Source organism: Bombus huntii, chromosome 1, assembly GCF_024542735.1.
Source record: "Bombus huntii isolate Logan2020A chromosome 1, iyBomHunt1.1, whole genome shotgun sequence".
In the NCBI taxonomy this organism is placed as follows: Eukaryota; Metazoa; Arthropoda; class Insecta; order Hymenoptera; family Apidae; genus Bombus; species Bombus huntii.
This window is the reverse complement of record NC_066238.1, coordinates 10103790-10124594: the sequence shown is the minus strand read 5'-3', so window position 1 is coordinate 10124594 and position 20805 is coordinate 10103790. Positions and strand designations below refer to the sequence as shown.

The 20805-nt window shown below is 38.2% G+C and overlaps 3 protein-coding genes across 6 annotated transcripts; all 3 read left to right on the top strand.

The window, feature by feature from the left end:
* Positions 1-274: 274 nt before the first annotated feature.
* Positions 275-4826, top strand: LOC126871280 (protein yellow-like). The gene is made up of 6 exons (XM_050629911.1): positions 275-1140; positions 1778-1979; positions 2099-2277; positions 2731-3197; positions 3540-3783; positions 4058-4826. Exons 2-6 carry the CDS (start codon positions 1781-1783, stop codon positions 4241-4243), a joined length of 1275 nt encoding a protein of 424 aa, XP_050485868.1. The 5' UTR covers positions 275-1140; positions 1778-1780; the 3' UTR covers positions 4244-4826.
* Positions 4827-5823: 997 nt separating this feature from the next.
* LOC126871291 (major royal jelly protein 2-like) lies at positions 5824-8182 on the top strand. 2 transcript variants are annotated; one of them, XM_050629937.1, is made up of 7 exons: positions 5824-5923; positions 5995-6233; positions 6310-6473; positions 6666-6881; positions 6984-7255; positions 7621-7753; positions 7862-8182. In XM_050629937.1, the coding sequence occupies exons 2-7, from the start codon at positions 5999-6001 to the stop codon at positions 8075-8077; spliced, it is 1236 nt and encodes a 411-aa protein (XP_050485894.1). In that variant the 5' UTR covers positions 5824-5923; positions 5995-5998; the 3' UTR covers positions 8078-8182. The 2 variants fall into 2 exon arrangements, with proteins under 2 accessions (XP_050485894.1, XP_050485887.1); XM_050629930.1 differs by having other exon boundaries at positions 5859-6233.
* A 151-nt stretch (positions 8183-8333) lies between these two features.
* Positions 8334-19157, top strand: LOC126871267 (protein yellow-like). 3 transcript variants are annotated; one of them, XM_050629888.1, is made up of 6 exons: positions 8334-8886; positions 11525-11748; positions 16064-16203; positions 16461-16784; positions 16855-17104; positions 17578-19157. In XM_050629888.1, exons 2-6 carry the CDS (start codon positions 11532-11534, stop codon positions 18516-18518), a joined length of 1872 nt encoding a protein of 623 aa, XP_050485845.1. In that variant the 5' UTR covers positions 8334-8886; positions 11525-11531; the 3' UTR covers positions 18519-19157. The 3 variants fall into 3 exon arrangements, with proteins under 3 accessions (XP_050485845.1, XP_050485837.1, XP_050485854.1); XM_050629880.1 differs by lacking the exon at positions 8334-8886 and adding an exon at positions 9491-10003; XM_050629897.1 differs by lacking the exons at positions 8334-8886; positions 11525-11748 and adding an exon at positions 13351-14128.
* The last annotated feature ends 1648 nt before the right edge of the window (positions 19158-20805 follow it).

The window sequence follows — 20805 nt, the reverse complement described above, 5'->3', positions numbered from 1 at the left end:
GTAGTCGGCTGGTCGACAAAAACCTAATTCAGTGTGTCGAAAAATTTACGTGCAACTAACGATCTCGACTTTTCTCTAAGATGACGATCTAAGAAAAAGGAAGAATCAATCATATTTACGTAAAATCTTAGATTAATTTCCTCGGAACATCTTGTCACCGTTCAAATTTATCACACTCATTAATTGTCTCTCTAAATATACTGGGATTTTCCCACGCGTTAACCTTTTTTAATGCTATCTAACGTTTTGCTATATAAGACAAAGACGAATATATTTAACTGGCTGATAATTATATAGCCAAGTGAAATTCTCGGATTCTGTGGTCCTGGCATGTGACCGTGACCAAAGAGATCACGACATTTGAAGGAGCTCAACTCACTCGATCTTTGTGAAGAGACTTTATTCGCAACAGAATCGTTGCTCCACGAGCATCTCTCTGTTCAGTCGGTGATCGAACGCGGTGACGCTATGTGCTACGTTCCGTTCTGTCTTGTTTTGTTATCAATGAACTGATTGCATGTAAGATAGATTCGTTGTTTCTTCTACAAAGCTAGACAATATTCGTGACGGTTTTATATAATATCCATTACGCTTCAAGTATTCGCATTAAGCATCGAGAACTCTTGAAATTCCAACGAAAATTAATCAAACTAAGTGATCGTTTGCATGGTTGTTGATCTCGGAAGAATTTTAATTTGTGCATTATCTTACGCTGATACTCGTATGATTAAAGTGCCGATATAAACATCGTCGACAGCGTTAATGTTATTTTGCATTTTACCACTTGGAAGATACCAGAATCAAAGTGCGTCAACGTCACTGACACCGATTCTCCCGAAAAAAATTTGAAAAAACGTTGAGAATCGAATCTCGACACTTTCGGTCGCACGAATCCAAGTCGATGTCATTGGGCTGTTAACAGCTTTTGTTAATGTCTTGTCCGTAACGGTGAAAGTTGCGCGGGAGAAAGAGTCAGGTGACACCAAAAAGAGATTAATTTCATGAGAGAACGAGCAAGAGAAACAGAATTTTCCTGAACAATTTGACACAACGAAATTTTGGATCGGTCTACAGATCGCCTTAAGAATTGATAGTGAGCTAGTGCTACGCGACGTTTCGCTACGTTTTTACAATCTTGTGGTGAGTTTTAACTCTGTTATCGTAGGCTTCTTAACAACTATAATCGTTTTTTCTGCTCTATGAAGAAATAGCGACAATATGATTCGATTCTAAGTTGTTAAGACTATGCAAAATAGATTAGACAGGTTTTCGTATGCGTAATCCTAATCTCTTTTATTTCTGCACGTGCCTTTCGATGATAGTTCCAAAGATGCGATAAACATCGCGTATTTATGTAACGCAATAAATGTTATCGAAGTTTTAATCTCACATTATTCACAGCCTCCTTTTTAAGTACAATCGTATGACTAAATATTTTCACCTCTGTTGTCATAAAATGGCTCTCTCAGCGCGTTGTTTGAGTATTCATATTTTTTTATGACAAGATACATCTATTTATTCAAGTGTTTTAAGAAAGATAAACATAGGTCGATATTGTAATTACCATCGATTGGAAATTAAGATGCCGGATAATTGAGAGGTATAAAGTTTTTCTTAGAAATGGTAAATCACGCTGATGCTTCTAATCATATGCTATTACAGAGAATTTCTCATGAAATGAAACCGAAAAATTGATTTTCCCGATAATATAGCGTGGAATTACTTGCGAATAAATCACTGTCAACGTTTAATCGGCAATGATTTCGTTATTTTTCAGGAGATGAGGCAGCTTTGCACGTGGATCCTGCTGCTTTTGACGATCGTCAATTTGCGGGCTCTTGAAAAATTGAAGATCATCTACTCGTGGAAATCGTTAGATTTTGTATTTCCAAGCGAGCATGCTAGATTGGCGGCTATTAAAAGTGGAAATTTTATACCTGGTTCGCCATTACCCATAGACGTCGATGTTTACAACGGAGGTAATAAAAAAGACGTAATATTTTCTAGTTCAAAATATTTTTCCAGTTAAAATCATCAATCTTACTTGCAAAGAATTTTCCACGATCTTACGAATGATATATTTTGTTATTGTTTCAAGAGTCCAAATCGACGGTGTTCATCGCCATTCCAAGGTTTCAGGATGGCGTACCTCTAACTTTGGGTTATGTCACCGATGAGGTATCGCTCGATGGAAATACCCTAATCGCACCATATCCAAATTGGAGTTACAACGACGCAGGAAACTGCGCTTCGATAATCAGCGTTTACAGAATGCAGGTACGATCGAGGTTTCCAATCATACGAAACACCGTTTTCGACATTTAGACATTTGCAACTTGGAAGACTACTGTTTTAAATATTTCGTATTGTTACTTTCATACTGTTACTTACATATTTGCACATTCTTCGACGAAGTATGAATAATACTCAAGAAAATGCCTACGTTTACTCATGCATTGCATTTCGTATGTAAACAACGACTGATAAACTTATCAACAACCTATTTTTCTACGTAGTCCACAACTGAAATATGTTGTTCCGTTTTCCTAATGCAATCGTTAAGCCGAATTTACCATTTCCATTGACGCATTCTGATAAACAAGTTATTAAATTATTACCCTCGACCTCGAATAAAAGGAAATTCCTTACCGAGCAAGAAAATTCTATAAATTCTTGATGTTGCGAAATTTAGTTCAGTCACTAAAAAATACTCAATCATTTGCCATTCAGATAGATGAATGCGATCGACTGTGGGTTCTCGACACCGGAAAGCTAGGGAGCAAACAAGTATGTCCGCCGAAGCTGCACGTGTTTTCCCTGCGTGACAATAAACTGATCATGCTGTACAGATTTCCCGAGCACCAGTACAAAAATGAAGATTCTCTATTCGTCACGGTGGCCGTTGACGTCCGAGACAGAACGAACAACTGCAAGGACACGTTCGCCTATATCGCCGATGTGACAGGATTCGCGTTAATCGTCTACGATTTTCGTAATTCAAGATCCTGGAAGATCAACAACAACCTGTTTTACCCTTATCCGCCATATGGCACATTCAACATCAAAGGTGACACGTTTGACTTAATGGACGGAATCCTTGGCCTCGCATTGGGGCCGATTCACAACGGCGATAGAATTCTTTATTTCCATTCGTTAGCCAGCAGAGTGGAATCCTGGGTATCTACCTCTGTAATCAGGTGAATTCTCTGTGACTGTTAATTTATGATAGTTAACTTATGATTGTTAATATATGATTGTTCCGACATTTCTCGCTGTCTTGACGCGGTTTAAACGAGCTTACGCGTGCAGGGAAAAATATATTCAATCGATCCGGTTGCTGAAGCGAGATTCGAATTTGGATCTTCCGGTTGCCGAACGAGTGTAACTTCGATCGAGCCAGCCAGGCCGTCGATGAATATTTTCTCCCAAACTGCCAAGTCTCGAGTGGCTGTCGTGTACACACGACAGTTACAAAGTTGTTATAAAATTACATAATTACAAAGAGGTACTTTTAAAAACGATTGTTCGTTCGAATCCAGGAATTACACACTTTTCCATGAGAAACCCGAAGCCGCTGCAAGGTCGTTCGTGCCGTTTGAACATGAGAGGTCTTCGCAGTCCGTAGCCGAGGCTATGAATCATGACGGAGTTCTTTTCTATGGACTGTTGTCTGATCTAGCGATTGGATGCTGGAACAGCAAGCATTATCCTCAGTTTGGAGGAAAGAATAACGAGATAATCGTCAGCAACCCGGAGACGTTGCAGTTTCCCTCTGGTTTGAAGGTATAAACAAAGCATCCGGCATGTTTCGTAGTTTTCCTCGTTAGATTATTTCGCATTGTTCGAAGCGTTTATGTAGAATTCGTATAATTATTCCGTCAATGCTTTACAGAAGCATTTAGTAACACGCCAAGAAACGTGTCGTGTCAATGGAACATTGTTCTTTAACGTGTCGAGGAAATTTCCTAGGAAGATCCATTCGCAAAATCCATTACTAAGTCTAAATCTTCCTGATGACGTAACATGAATTCCAACACTGATCGATGTTCTCTTTTAGATCATCACATCGAAGAAGGGTAAACAAGAACTATGGGTCCTGTCGGTGTCTTTCCAGAGATACATGAGCGGTACTTTACACTCGAACGAAACCAATTTCAGGATCCAAGCTGGTTTCGTGGATGAATTAGTTCGCGGCACCAAATGCGATGTCTCCACCCTAAGAGGACGTTTTCATCGGCAATGAGAGTCGTGGCACCGCGAGCAGTTCTCCAACTATTATCATCGGAGCTTCTGGCCATCATGGCAGTTCTCGACCTTCGCCAATAGACCATTTTTTATGAACGATCGTTTGGAATCGTATTATGCCCAAAACCACTTCCATTCATGGCGTCCTTTCGCTATCAGATCCATGGACGCGTATTCCTCGTGGATCAGAAACGAAAGATTCTGATGTCAATCGCATGATTTTGAAATATTCAGATCAGGATAAATTGTAAAGAAGGATACAAATCCTTACCAACCACAAGGTATTAGTCAGCGGAGAAAAGTCACGATTTTGGAAGGAAGGTTGAGTTTAAATACGAACTTTTGTTGCTGCTCGTGGTGCTGTAGAGGTTTCTGGAGTTTCGAGAGCCTATTTTAAGATAGACAATATGAAATTGAAAAAACGGTAACTCCATGAGTTAGATTTGTAATAGAAATTTGTGTAATCGCGTTAATTGTTAATATAGATTTATTAGGATATGTTATTTATTAATATCGGCTTATTTGATCTATGTTTGTACAGGTTTTAGTATTGTAATAAAAAATGTGTATGTGATGTTATACATCGAATGTATTTACCCTACTCCCCTAAATTGGAATTTTTATATAAGGTAAAAGTAACGAGTGCTTCCAACAAACGATTAATAAACAAGTAATAAATATGTCTAGATACTGATATCATATATATTATACACATTAATTAAAGGATGTTTCACAATACCAATAAATACGTACACCATGGAGAACGTCCTATTTGAAACGAAAAGAATAAAAATGAAAGTGGAAAAGAGTATTAACAATTTGACTTCGTGATTTATTGAATTTTATTATGTAACATACAGAAACTGTAACCTAAGCGTTTCTTTCGAATTGAATATGAAATACTCACATATCGTAAGAAATTTTAAAGACGTATTTTCCAATAAACTATTTGGGAAGGAATTTTCCTAGATACTTTACGTAATTACATTTCCAACAGCTATAACAAATTTCCCAAACTTTGATCGTCTATTATGTTTCTGTACCATAATATATTAACCCTGACATGTGACTAATGACTAATTGTGTTAAAAAAATTGCATTCTTTTATCTACTTTTAACTAATCTTTCTACAGGAAATTATTATTGGAAAACATTTACGTGTAGTCAAATAATTATTTTTATCTAAAGTATTTCTTTCCATGTGATTAAGCCGAAAGCTTTTACGAGTTCTAATTCTTAATCTTTCCTTCTCCGTTTAAGTTTATGCTTCAAAGGGTAATTGGCACACTTGATTTTAGATCGTCGTGAGAGATTTGCTATAATTTGAAACTTTTTATTACAATAGAATTGCGACAATTGCGTCAAATTTTTACTAAATACGTATGAAAAACTGTATCAACGGTACAGGACATGTTATCCTATTTCATCAGCTAATCCATTCACTCACCAAGAATTATTGATTATTAAATCATTACCTGTCACTTAATATCTTAAAAAGTGTCCAAGTTGCAGGAAACATAGGCCTTAAATATAGAACAATACTTATTATCTTATCTGTCTGATATATAGAAGGCCGTTACCACTTGTATTTATTGCCCGAACATTGGTCATAATTTTGCATTTCCTTGTTAGAATCCTTTCACGCATATTGCATTTCCATTGCAACAATTTCGCGCAGGTGCTATTGTCTGTATCTGCATATTCCATTTGTGATTTTTATCTTGTCTGACGAGACAAATTATTCTTCAGAACCATGTTAACGCCATGGTTGTTGGTTGTGTTCCTTGGTATCATCTGTCAAGGCTCAACTTCCTGGATAAGATCTTATAATCCATTTGCGAGGAACTTGGAAAATGCGATGCATGTGGTTTACGAATGGAAATATATTGACTTCGATTTCGGTAGTGAAGAAAGAAGGCAAGCTGCCATTAGTTCTGGAGAATACAATTATACGACAGTCAATCCCATAGACGTGGATCGATGGCGCAGTAAAGTATCAATTACTATATTATTTCTCCTCGCTGAAAACAGTTAATTAAATGTTCTTCGTACTTTTCATTAAAGATCTAATATTTGTCACGGTGATAAGGGACGAAGGCGTGCCTTCGTCTTTGAACGTCATATCTGATAAACGTGGACCTGGTGGCCCTCTTCTGACACCGTACCCCAATTGGAACTGGACAAGCACTAAAACTTGTTCTAGCATTATAAGCGTTTACAGAGTTTCGGTAATTCAAAATTTCTCTATAATTCCAACAGAACTCTATTTATCTGAACACATCTGGCTAGAAGCCGTATAATAATTTCTCACCGTTAGTAGCAACTCTTCATCCGTATAGGAGGAGTTTGTATTTAGATAAATTCGTTTGATGGAAGATAAATTCGCCATCATATAATATTTACTATTATATTTCTATCAGATCGACAGATGCAACAGACTGTGGGTCTTAGACACAGGTGTTATCGGTGATAATCGCGTGTGTCCCGCCAAGCTCGTTGTCTTCGATCTAACAACCTCTGAGCTGCTGCAACAAATTGAAATACCAGAGAACATTGCGATAAACTCGACGTTGGGTCAGGGATTATTAATAACTCCAGCGGTTCAAACTTTTGATTCCGATTGCGACAGAACCTACGTGAGTCTTCATCCATGTCTTATCTGTCAGGGTTAAGAGAAATCTTGATCGCACATCTGTAACTCTACTGGAATTAGTGAAATATACTTGTTGATGCTACAGGTGTACATAGCGGATGTAGATGGTTATGGTTTAATCGTTTACGACGGCAATTCATTTCGCCGACTAACTTCGAACGCGTTCAACTTCGATCCCAGATATATAAATTACACGATCGAGGGGACAAGCTTTCAATTACAAGACGGTATCGTGGGGATGGCTATATCCCCCTTGACGAACAATCTTTATTTCAGTCCTATGTCTTCTCACAATTTGGACCATGTTGACACGTACCAGCTGATGCTGGTTCGGGGCGATCAAGTGCAGTATCGAGTGTAAATATATATTGATAAATAGCGTTCGTTGATATGTTACGCTGTGGTTAACACGTGAATGCGTGTCCACGACGTAAGGATGTAGTATGTTGTCGAGCTAAAAACGTAACGTACTCTATCTTTACGTCTTTATGGCTCTGGTGAATTATCGTTCTGGCGAATGAAACGTTTGAAGATTGAAATACATTCACTCATAAGAATTTATATATATATTTGATTGGTTTGGCGTTATTCGTTAAGACGAGAGTCAGAGTCGTAACTGCTGGGCAATATGGACGGGAAGAGAACCGAGAATTATCGAAACATTTTATCAACTTACAAGTTAAAAATTTCATAAACGTTTATGTTTCATCCATGATGTTCAGGGCCGAAGATATTCTATGGACTCAATCGAGCGCTAAAGCGGTATCGAGAAGCGGAGTTGTTTTCTTTGGACTCGTGAATGACACGTCGATTGGATGCTGGAACGAATTTCGTTCGCTTAATAGGGAGAATATCGTGAGTAGTCACGTATAGACATTTTTAATCTTCTCCTTTCGATTATATTGCTCGCTATATTTTTTAAGAAGCAAAATTAGAGAAATTAACGCAATTTTGCAATTGTAGGGGCTAGTCGCTAGGAATAGACGGACTCTCCAATTCACCAGCGGTCTCAAAGTGAAGGATTGCGATGGAAAAGAAGAGCTGTGGGCATTGACTAACAAATATCAAAGAATAGCAGCAGGCACCTTAGATTACGATGACGTGAACTTCCGAATTTTGAAAGGAGATGTGGGAAGATTGATAAGGGGCACTCGCTGTCAATTATTCGACGTTCTGTGATCTATTGATAAATCTATTAAAATCCTGTTCTCGATATGAAATAAATATTACTCGAAATTCGGTTATATCGTAGGTCGGGGATAAAATAAAGAAATATATAATATACTTGGTGTGATAATATTGGTATGATATTTTTCGACTTCATTGTCTTAGTTTCAGTGTAGCTTTTAAGAGTTTATTTCCACTGCGAGCGCAAATACAGCGTTTTACATTTACGAACCGAGAAACGAAGTAAGCAAGGAAAAATAAAGGAAAATACAAAGAAGGAGTAAAGGGAGGGAAAAGAAGATAAGGTTTATTGTCTAGAGATAATCGAACCTTAAAGCCTAATTATGCGATCACTCGAACAGAATGACCTGTTCTTTCGACACTTGTTTCTGGATACCTACGTTTTGATCGTCATAGCTTTATTTTTCTTTAATTAAATCGATCAATTTAAAACACTTACGCAATAAAACAGAAACTCTCCTTTCTGTTTGAAAAACCTGTTGCATGTTGAGTAATTCTCCCCGAACTGACCGTAGGGGTTCCTAAGAAATCAATCGTTCTTAAGATAGCAGAAATGACGTAACTTTTTGACGTTTCTTAGACCGAGTTTGGTCTTATGTAAATTATTACAGTACATTGTTAAAGGGGATAAACAAAAATTATAGATTATGGAACACGATAAGTACTATAAATGGCGATGACTCGCGTGGGCTCTAGTCGGCTATATAAGAAACAGGTTTTCTTAATGACTCCATCAGTATGTTCTTTTGTATTTTACTTGATTCTTCGACCAAGAGTTTGTCAATTTGTTACGATAGTTGGTAAGTTGAATCGTCCAAAGGTCACACCAGATCGAATCCGTAAATCGGAAAACAGGAAAAGGCGATGATACTACAGACATTATAAAATTTATAAAATACGCTTTTCGAATCTACGATTATTTATGTTTTTGTGATAAATAAATTTACAGAAACGAGTTATCGAAAAGATAAACGCCAGTAATGTAAGTTAGATCACCCATGAGTTTCACATTCACTCTATTATTCGATAATTAATTAAATTCGTAGCGTCCAGAACGATTGGACGCGAACAAAGTTCTTGAAATTTCTATTCGCGATGGCTCGATAAAATTTCAAGGTGTATGTATTCCAGAAGCTTATCCATCCATATTAACTTTCCCGCACAGTTCAACATTACCTCCTAATTCACTTCGTAATTCAATTAGAATTCAAAAAACAAATGAAAGTAATAGCGAACAGAGAATATTACACAACACGTTTTAGATTAAATTTCATTGATATTATCAAAGATATTTCGATGTTCCCCCCCCCCATAATTATAATCAGATATAAATAAAGTATGACGTAACGTAAACGTTACAGTAATTATTCGCTGAAGTAACTACCTGCGTTTAACGCGGTTGTTATCGATTAAAAATTTTATTAGATGCATTATTGTGTTTATATAAAAAGAAAACAACGAGCACGAAAAGCGGCGGTTGTAGAAGTAGAAAAACATTACTTTCTGCTTTCTCGGTTCGGCCGAACCGTACGATCCAATTTCAGTCTGTCCATCGGTCCTCGAGTGTCAGTACGCGCGATTAAATAATCTCGGGCGGTTCTGTGCATCGTTCTGTGTACTAATTACATCTGAGAAACTCGAACAATTGTAAGAAGTGGCACCTGAAAAGAAGAAAAACCTACGTCTCGATGTATATTTTCTACCATACCGTTCTCAAGTACCTCGTGAATTTAAAAGAATAAAAAGGCTTGGAAACTTTCGTCCTCATAAATCCGTAATAGCATGTTCTTGTAATTTATTATGATACGATGTTCTGTATTCGATCGAATCAAACAAAATTAAGAAATTTCTAAAGGAAGCGAGGATCTTTCTACACGTTTCTACGATTGTAACTATACAGAGAAGATACATAAACAGGTAAGTCGATGAGAATTAATCATCTGAAAAATAACGTAGTTTCCTAAAAGTATGTAGATATATTTGTTCGTTCTGATGTATTCGTCTGGACGATAGTTCACCAGGAAATGTATCCACTGTAGCAATACGTTTAACCGTGTTCTTCCTCTTCGATAGTCGATATTCCGTAATATTCCTGCTCGCTGAGAGAGAGAGAATTCCTGGATATAGACAGGAAATAGTTGGCGAAACCGAAAGTACATTATCCGGTGAAAAGCAGTGTTTACTCTTAATTCGCGGCATTTGTCTCGCGCCACTTGTCGAACGAGTCATTGGAACGAGATAGGTAGCGTTTCGGATAATGTGGATCATTTGTTTCTGTGGCTTTTCAGTCGGTTCGACCATGAGCTTGACTTTTATACGATCGAGACGAATCGCTAGATATTCGTGTTTGAATAGCATCAAGTTGGAGGAAGGAACGTTTCCGCTTCCTTCTGTTATTCTTTAAACGCGAACGATTCGTTCGACACATCTCTCGGTAATATTTTAACGAATACGAGTGAAATTTACAATATGCTGAAGGCAGGATGTGTGCGGTAAAAAGGGAAAGCGTATCGATATTTAATTGCGTCTAATTTACATGCGCAAGCATGCATCTTTCTCTTGATGCACTTGAGTTCCGTGCTGATACTTCGTCTTCCGGCTTGTTCACACGTTTGTTAAGCAAGCGCGTTAAATGTCAATTCGTTGACGCGAAAATATTAACGCGGCATTGGTTCGAATTTCGCGTTATAAATGTAACGAATGCATTCGATGTAAGTACCTTCGTAAGATCAATGTTTATTCATTGCAATATAGCATGTTACATAATATGTACACATAACAAAGCTGTTACAAATTTCACATTAACAAGTTTTAACTCGCGTATATTCTTCTTTTAAGTAGGCAAGTAGCGTGATTCTTGCGACAGCATTTGAGATTAAAGTAAACGGTTTTTAGCGTGGGCTGTGGGGAAACGTGTACTTTTCTTTTTGTGTTTAAATAATTCGCTTTTTTCGGGTTGTATTGTGAAATTGCTGAGTAAACAGCGAATATTTCTCTCGCAGCTGCCGAGAAAGAACCTTAAAAGTTTAATGCACTTCTACAACCAGAAGGTACAAGATAAAAGCCTGACATTTGCCAAAGATATTTTTCAGCGAATACTCGCCGACTTAGCAAAACGTTTTTAATCGATAAATTAAATTGAAACATTGCCGTATTAGAAAATTATAGAAGGATTAGAAAGATATTATTATTCCAACAGCTGAAATTAATACAGAAACTGACTCGTTCAAAAAAGTTATCATCGTACAAATAGTTTTACACAGCAAAACAAGAAAAACTCGTAGTCGAGCGGTCGCAGCTATTACGAAATAGTATGTAGCGCCTTGAATGGCAGCCTATTATATTGCGGTCCACGTTTTTCCACGACGCTTTCTCGATGACCTAATTGCGCCATTTAATTGAGACGTACAGGTGATCTCTCGTCTCCCTTTTTTGCAGACATGCCATGACGAGAAAAAGGAGAAGTATCGAATCGGAAGTTGGAACGCGCGGTTGGTCGAAGAATTCATGGACGTCGACCAACCTCATCAAACAATCCAACAGCTATGCCTACGTCTCTCCGACTCATTCTTTCGGTTACAGCTGGGACACCCCTAATTCCAAGTACTACCATGGCTGTTTCGGTCAAAAGTTACCTAAAGTGCGTGACACATCTGGCACAGGCAAGTTTGAACGTCGGTTTGCGACTACGGTATGAAGCGTTTGTAGTATGAACTTTCTTCTAATTGCGAAACATCGTATGAGATTATATTTAGAAGAACGAAGAAATAGTGATACGTATTACCAATGATTGTAAAAATAGCAGCGAGCGACGTGGTGTAACAAACGTAGCAGTAACAGTAACGACGAAAATAATAGTATGAGGTTGAGAATATTTAGAATACAAAAATATTCTGACACGTTAGACCGCGGATAAGAAAGGTGTAAAAATGTAGATAACGCGTATGATATGCAAGAATACGTAAAACGGTGGATTCGTGTGAAATCGAAACGTCGATATGGAATATTCCAATGAAAATTTGCAATTCATTTTAATTAAAAAAAAAAATACTCAAAATATAAGTCGAATAAGACCGCGTGCCATAACGTCGTAAAATTAAACAAAGTTTCGCCGCGTAAGAACAATGCTGGCGTTCGGCCGGTGTGTCCTCGTAAAAATAACTTTGCCTCGTAAAACAAATCACTTTCCGGGAAAACCTATATACACGTGCGATTGTTCGGTCGTTTTTCACTGCTTCGACGTGGCAACGACTATCGCAATTTGTCATTGTGCAATGCGATTTTCCTCGCTTTCGACAATCGAACGACGCGACGTGTGTGCCAACCTGCTACGAGACAATGTCGAACATGCTCGAATTATCCGGTCGTTAGGTACTCGAGCGTGGCGAGCTATTAAAATTCGCATTAGAATTTTGAAGTTATCGATCAATTCACAGAAGCAGCGAGCACCCAAGAAGAATCTATCGCATCCATATAAACGCAGTCCCTCAAACGCATACTTTTTCCAAGCGATCGTTAAACAAGTGTGAAATGCTTTTGCCTTGAATGGCTGACAATCTCCGCGGAATTTCAATCATCCGCACGTTCAATTTATCTCTGTCTCTCCTGTCCCTCTTTCTTCTGCTCCCTCTTCTTCTTTATCCTCTTCTTCTTCTTCTTCTTCTCCTCCTTCTTCATGATTCGTATCTGCTTTGATCGAAGAAACTAAAGAGTTCTCACGAGATTAATGCTGGCGTAACGATGCTCCGATGCATTCGGCCCAACGAATCCCCCGTTTCGTAACTTCGAACGATTGCTTCAAAACTCGTTCGGAATATCGAGCATCGGGGCAAGTAGCGAGTTTGTTGCTGAGCTAGATTGCGAGAAACGTTATGGCAGAGCCAGAATTCATGTTCCTGAAAGTACAGGTACAGTTACTTAATCGATAAACGCTTGGCCAACATGATTTACGATACGAAGAAACAATAACAACAATCTCGTTCGTTTAATTAAATCATTCGTCCAGTTAACATACTCATTAATCGTAGCCGGTGTCTATCGTTTCTTATTTTAGTTTAGACTGGAATCGCTTTGGACTGAAATTTTCCAACGATAGAAACACACGATCGGATTGCAGCTACCTCAAAGAACATAGTACGATGTAAAAAACATCGCCATGGGAGAAGCTATCGAACGAAATTGTCTTTCGACTATTCATCAAAGTAGTCATCGACTTATTTGCAATCACCGTCGGTAATAGCCTCCACTATAGTATTAGTACGTGAGCAATTAAGTGCACGCTCAAGTACGCTAAAATGTCACCTATCGTCGCAATTATTGTCTTCGATCGATTTCGCCATAGAGCGCATTTATTTCGACCGTTAATTATCAGTATTTCTCAAACGAAATTTCTGTCGTTTTCTCGTTAACTGTTACGAACAACGTTCCTATATTTACGCGTTGTATTTATCAGATAAATTTCCTACGTGTGAAACGATTTATAACGATAACGATAGACTCGATCTGCAAGCGTTAAGGAAGAATGCAATTAAAACGGGTTAACGAGTTCCGCATGGTGCGTAGCTCGTGTTACCGATCGTTAAAACATTTTCGCGCGATATGACATAGTTGCGGGTGTGGGCGGCTCTCTTTTTCTTCGTTTCACGAGCACGGAACGAGCTCTCATGAACTCGCCGCCAATGACCTATACCGCGGTGCCTCCGACGAGAGGGAAAATCTTCTTCGAGAGAAGGGATTCGCCATTCTCTCCTTTCGTAGTACACCTAGACACACTTATGACCCGGATAGTGAATATGGCAGTCGGGTAACATCCACGCTCTCATCCCGAGCGAACATCTTCATTTGACCGTCATCTGTCGCGCGTTGTTCTCGATCCTTCTTGCAAAAGTCCAGCTGCAGTTTCTTGCTTACAGTTTCTACGCTCAACTCGAGTATCAGTCGATAATACATCGATCTTTCCGACTAATTACCGTGGCCAAGGAAGACCGAGAGTCAGTGGGTCACCTTGAAGAACACTCTTCGTACTTCCGAGGAATCTTGCAGGTACTTTGATCGAAAGGATAGAACCCACACTGTGAGTTCAATTATTTCGCAAGCCTTCCTTTGTCTTATTCCATATCGTCGGTTTATAGCGGCGAAGCGTGAAATATCATTGGAATTTATTGGCTATGTCCCGCGCTTCACTTTCGCGGTGATGAGATACGCGTCGTTGGATGCTGGATGAAACTTGTCGCATTGCAAAAAGGTGAATAGTAAAGTTGGAATAATTTTGAATAATAAAATGAACAAATTCTGGGATAAAAAAGTTCTGAATAATTCTGTCAAGAGCAGGTGTATATCTCGTAAGGACCGATAGAGGATGACATTATGCGACGAACATAACTTTTTTGCGTGTGAAGTGACGACATTTCGAAGCTAATTTTTGTTTTTCTTTTTTTTCTTCAGTCAAATGCTGTATACTTGTTTTTGCTCCAAATTTGTTTGCGTTAAAACACATTCAACGAGGAGACGACATACTGTGATATTTTACGTGGAGCGAAAAATTGGGTGATTTTCCTTTGTGTCGAAGAAATTGACATTAGAGACAAAAATCGTTTTTCTATTCCATTTTCAGTGGATCGTTTTTCATGATTTTCTTGAGGGAAAGTCTAGTCAAGCGGCTCTCGTCACCTTGAAAGTTGCTAAACTGCAAAATCATCTTGGATTTACGAGCGCGTTCGCTTTCCTTTTAAATCCGCCGTCTTCCTGGCTGACGCGAACGTACTCGTGTTAATTGCATGTTATATACTACGGTCTCTCACAACCGGTGATGCAACTCCAACATGCGTATTTTGGTGTACTTAATACCAAGCTCGATTTTCATTCACAAGTCTCTATCACGAACGATCATCATACTCAATGAGATTCTTTTCAATTTCTTCGATTAATTTTTTACATTTCTTAAATATTCTACTAGCTGTAGTAAATTTGTACAGCAATTATTGCATTATAATCAACGCATCTTGAGAAAAGATGCTTATCTTATCTTGTTGCTGGATAATACAATACAGTGGCGTAAATATCTTGTTCACAAGTTTTATACTCACACGCATCGTGTATTTAAATGAAACGTTTAAATGAAACAGTAAAGCACGAATGACAAAGTACATAGAACGAAATGGCAAAATGAAATGTCCTGCAAAGTTCTATTTTAATGTAACATTTCAATTTCTTCGAGAGATAGGTTTTTAAAGATTTGATATTTTACTGAAAAACTAAAAGCAAGGCTATAAATTTATCCATTGAGAATAATCGTTTTATTCGAATCTCGCTTGCAATGACATTATTAGAGTTATAAACCTGGCCAAGAAACTATACCATAGAGAGGTATCGATAGGAAAGTAGCGATAACTGTGGAAGCTTGTCACGATATCGCCAGGTATAGGACACCATTGCAGCCGTAACTCGCGTTCTATCCTCCGGTGACTTTCGTAGATCCAATTTGGTTGAAAATACCGTTATGAATTTCTTATCATCGATCGAACTTTTATTCGCTTACCTTTGCTTCGCCAAATGTCAAATAAATGTCTATGGCATTCAAACGAAAAAGTTCAATGTAAACTTTAAGACGATCTCTGTCTTCTTTCTCTCTTTCAGATTTATATTTCTCGAGACCATTTTTTTAAACCAGTATTGTCGTAAAAATAATTCAGAGACTCGTAAATTCCGTTATAATGGTATTGATTAGCGTAAAAAATTGAAATCTCGATCTCACAGCTGTCATCAGAAATAAATTATACCATCGATCTTTCCATGTACTGCTGCCTCCTGTTCGTTTATTATCCAATAGCCATTGCATAACGATTATCAAATTCACGTCGCTCGGGGCAAAACGGTTACGCTCGATCGCGATAACCGGGTCAACGTGAACTTGGTTGAGAAATCGGCTAACGAAGGTCGTAATTCCCTCGCATGTATCGGAATCTCCTTTCTTTTCAGGCATGGCGAACATGATGCCGTGGCTGCTGTCGATGTGCCTGCTCGGTCTCCAGGAGATCGCGATCCAGCCTGCAAGCAACGCGCTTTCACGCGATCTTGGAACCATCAGCCAAAGAAGCGTGCCTTCGGGCTTTCGCTCGGTACGAACACTTTCCCTCTGATGTAATTTAATGACATACAATTACCTCTTGTAAGTGACACTAAAGTAATTCCGAATGAGAGTAATCTAAGTTCATTCTCGAATGGATTTCAGGATAATAACACCGAGTTGATAATTGAAATTTTCCATCCTAATTATTGGTAACTTTAAGAGCAAATTTATGTAACATAGTACTTACTATAGTTGCTACACGGTATAATTTCCACGGATTCTGGTACTAAATATCGAATACTCTAGTCTTTAAGGAACTACAAAACCCTGATATCGAGCCACGATGAACTTCCTGGCCACATAAACTGTGACTCACCAAAACTCGAAGAGAATTCGCTGGAGAGATCGCCCACGACTCCAGAATACAACAATCATCTTTATGGTTCGACGCCGGACTCGAGGGAATATTTCTCGAAATCTTTCGAGAAAAGGCTTCGCTCCAGACTACCGGAAAGAAACCTACTTAGGACGGATCCACATTCGGTGAATCAACTGGAATCTCATGGATTTAATTACGATTCTGGACGAGGGCAAATCGAAGACGATTATGTTGGACCTGCTATGGAATTGGTAAGTTTCACGAAGAATCCAGGCAAATAAATAAACACGTTTCGGCTAAAATTTCCAAATAATTCGACAGGTTTACGCGTGGTCCACGATTGACTATACTTACGACAGCGTCGAGGCTCGAGATTCGGCTATTTACGACGGAGATTTCATCGCGGAGAACAACCTACCGCTGGGACTGGAAATTTGGAGAGACAAGGTTTTCATTACTCTTCCAAAGTGGAAAGACGGTATTCCGGTTACATTGGCTACCGTGCCAAAACCTTCCAAGACGAAAAGTCCCAAATTGAGACCTTATCCAGACTGGGGATGGCATCGACCAGGTTAGCGTACTTGAATACATGCAAGATCCGAATAACACAAATATAGTACATGCATATGATAAATTTTCAAATTAATTTTTCTTGGAAACAAAGTGTCTTGCGAAGAAATTTTATTCTACATTTTCGACTAACTTGTTTTCACACGTAGAGTGATCTCCTGTCGATTATTTAGTTCCGTCCAGTCCGCTATTACCTATGTATACTTGCTGCACTTCTAAATTCAATTTTCTCGAAAACTAAGCCGAGAATGAACAAATTTTATTCTACGTATTTTTCTTATTTTTCACAAGGAATCACGCGGTGTCCGCTTTTACATGTTATTCGACCGGATTCTGTATGTGTAATGGCTCACTAGAAAGCATTTATTATAGGGAGAGCTTTGATATCGTATCGCTAAATATCGTTGCTTACAATGCTGTCGCGCAATATATGATTCTTAAGGTGAATATTAGCGAACGTTATTTTATTACCAGGTAACTGCGATGGACTGACTTCCGTCTTTAGAGTGCAAGTGGACGAATGCGACCGTTTGTGGGTCCTAGACTCGGGCAAAGTAGATATCGCGAAAGGAGGCAAATCAGCCTGTCCTCCGGCCATCTTCATCTTCGACCTAACGACAGATACTCTTCTCAGAAAATACATTATACCGAGTGACCAAGTAAAGGAAGATTCGTTGTACTCGAACATCGTGGTGGACATCAGAAACGAGAATTGTGATTTGGCGGTAGCTTACGCTTCGGACGTGTTCCGCTATGGATTATTGGTCTACGACTTCTTCAAGGATTCCTCTTTCAGAATCCAGCATCACTTCTTCTATCCTGATCCGTTGGCCGCCAAATACGAACTCCATGGTATAAAATTCCAATGGACGGATGGAATTTTCGGGATAGCGCTGAGTCCAGTGGATATCCACGACGATAGAACCTTGTTCTTCCATCCTATGTCCAGTTTTCGGGAATTCGCCGTTTCGACGTCTATTCTCGCTGATAAAAAGACAGCCGAAGAGAATACGGAACTTTTTATGCCGATTGGTAGACCTAGAGCCAAAGACTACGGTCATTCTTCCGGTTCCGTGATCGATAGAAACGGAGTGATGTTCTTCAATATGGTGACCAGAGACTCTGTTTGGTGTTGGGACACCAGGAAGGAATATATTCCACAAAATCTTGGAGTTATAGGGACTAGTAATTTGTCCTTGGTCTTCCCCAATGACATCAAGGTTGATCATGAATACGATCAGAATATTTGGCTCATTTCGAATAAGTTGGCTATGTACCTTTATGGAAGTATCGATAGTAGCAAGATTAACTATAGAGTGTTCAAGGCTAATGTTAAGCAGGCTATCAAGGACACCGTCTGCGATCCTAATTACGTCGTGCCTGGCTCTGAGCACGGTTACGACGAGATTTGTTGAAGATTCTTCGCGTTTTGTTAAGAGATTTGAGGTATACGTGGTGGGCAAGAATTTGTTAAAAAATTGGAATATTTGTGAATGAAAATATATGTTGGGGATAAGGGAACTGGGGCAGTCGTTCCTGTTATCTCAGGAAGACAAGTGTGAATAGACGTTACGCCGCGACATGTTGAGAATAGAGAAAACAACTACCTCGAATTCGTCTTCACTGGAAATAACGGAGAAGCTTTGTATTTTTTAATATTTTAAGCGTGATAAAATCTCTAAGCAAATACATTGGGTGATCACTTTGATCACAATGTTTTAATTCCATTCGTATATGGTATTGAAGATGAGGTAACGAATAAATGTACACACCGAGAGATCGTGCGACCAGGAGAAAGCGTATCGTTAAATAAATGTAGCATTAAAATATTCTTATGAGAAGAAAGATTTTCCCATGTTTCCTCGTTAGATGAAATATAAACTATAGATACTCATTATCACTTTTGATATAAATCAAGCAAGTTACGGGGAAAGCCAGCATTTAGAGTGGATGAAAATTTTCTCACATACACTGCCAGTTTTTATTCATTGTACGTATGCTACGCTTGCGTGTTTAGAATATAGTTAAGCAATAAAAGTAACTTTGCTAATTAATCACGCGATTACTCTCTTTCTGACTCCTAGCGTTATGCAACCCGCTTCCACGCGAGATTCGACGTTTCTTCAACCTGCAGGCGTCTTTTTTAAACTTTTTTTTATTATTTCGTTAAATGATTGTTCGTATGAAATTAATTGATTCCACTGATCACAGAAATGGTATTAAAATATATTTATGTAATCCATAAATGTAAGAGAACACACTAAAAATGTAAATAAACAAACAGACCGAAAATGTAACTAAATAAAACGTTTGAATTCGAATGGGGACAGCATGTAAATAAGTAAATTTAATGGATTATACTGCGTATAATAAATGCATCACTGTCTTAACGTAAACGAATGGAAGCTCAAAAATGACGTACTTATCGCGAAACGCGTCGATGCGAAGAGGAAAGCTCTCGCAAAGAACCGTACACTTGTTAGAACAACCTTGTTAAAAGATAAATGATCTCTCTGGAGGGAACCGTTCCTTCCATTTGCGCTAAGCGTTTCAGAAGGGTTCATATGGTTGCTGTAGGTCACGCGTGTGCGGTTTCAAGTAGCGCGAATCGAGGACACGATGCACCAACTGCATCTCTGTTCTCCTTCCTGTTGATCTTCGCCCGAAACCTTCCTTCCATTCCTAATAAAATCGTACGATATTTGTAACGATTTTATAAAATTTAAAACCTTCCCCAAGCTGGAAACTGCGTACAAATACAAAAATTTATTTCAAAGATAGTGTTCGACATGTTTTTTTATTTTGTGAACAAGGAAACAGGAAACGATAATTATTTGTATTAATTTAATAATTTTCATTTTAATAAAATGCGATTATTAATTTTACCATTTGTAAGATTAAAATTAAGTTAGTGGCGTCTAAGGTTAAAAAGTCTTATACGTAAAATATTGCAAGTTTTAACTTGAATCGTAATACATATACAAAATGTTCGGCTAGAGGTGTCGGAAAATTTAAGTGTTCCTGAAGCCGAAATAAGAAAATCAAAAATAAAATAATTGCGATTTCAGCTTTCTTTTTTACTTATTGACAATTAAAAATTGGCCAAAATATCCCTGCACGCGAGCAAACCTCCTTACACCAACGAAAGTAGGTCAGCCTAAGCAACAGGGCGCACAGTAATTCTCAAACCGAATGGCACATAGGCAGCAGCAGTTTATCTCGTATAAATCGTAGAAAAAAAGACCAGAATATTCAGAAACGTAAACGACCCCGTGCTACGTTTTAAAAAAAAATGGTAGATTGAACATTAACCCTGCTTATTTATGGAAATCGATAAGAGGTGTGAATGGAGTTGATTAATTCTAGAATAGTCCATTTTTATTTATAATTGACTAAGTACCAAAAGTATTTCACTAATGAATATACCATAGATTCGTTTATACGAACACCTAGTCAGGATCGCAGCTAATTAGCTCATATTATTTGCCATATAATTAATAATTATACCAGTTATACAGTTGCTTTACAGTTAATAGTAATAATCTAAATGTAATAAAGGGAAAGGGGAATTCAATCGAAGAAACAAATTCAATTCAAGAAATAAATTTAATCGAAGAAACAAATTCAATCGAAGAAACAAATTCAATCGAAAAAACAAATTCAATCGAAGAAACTTAGTAAAATTCTATAAAATACGTATAA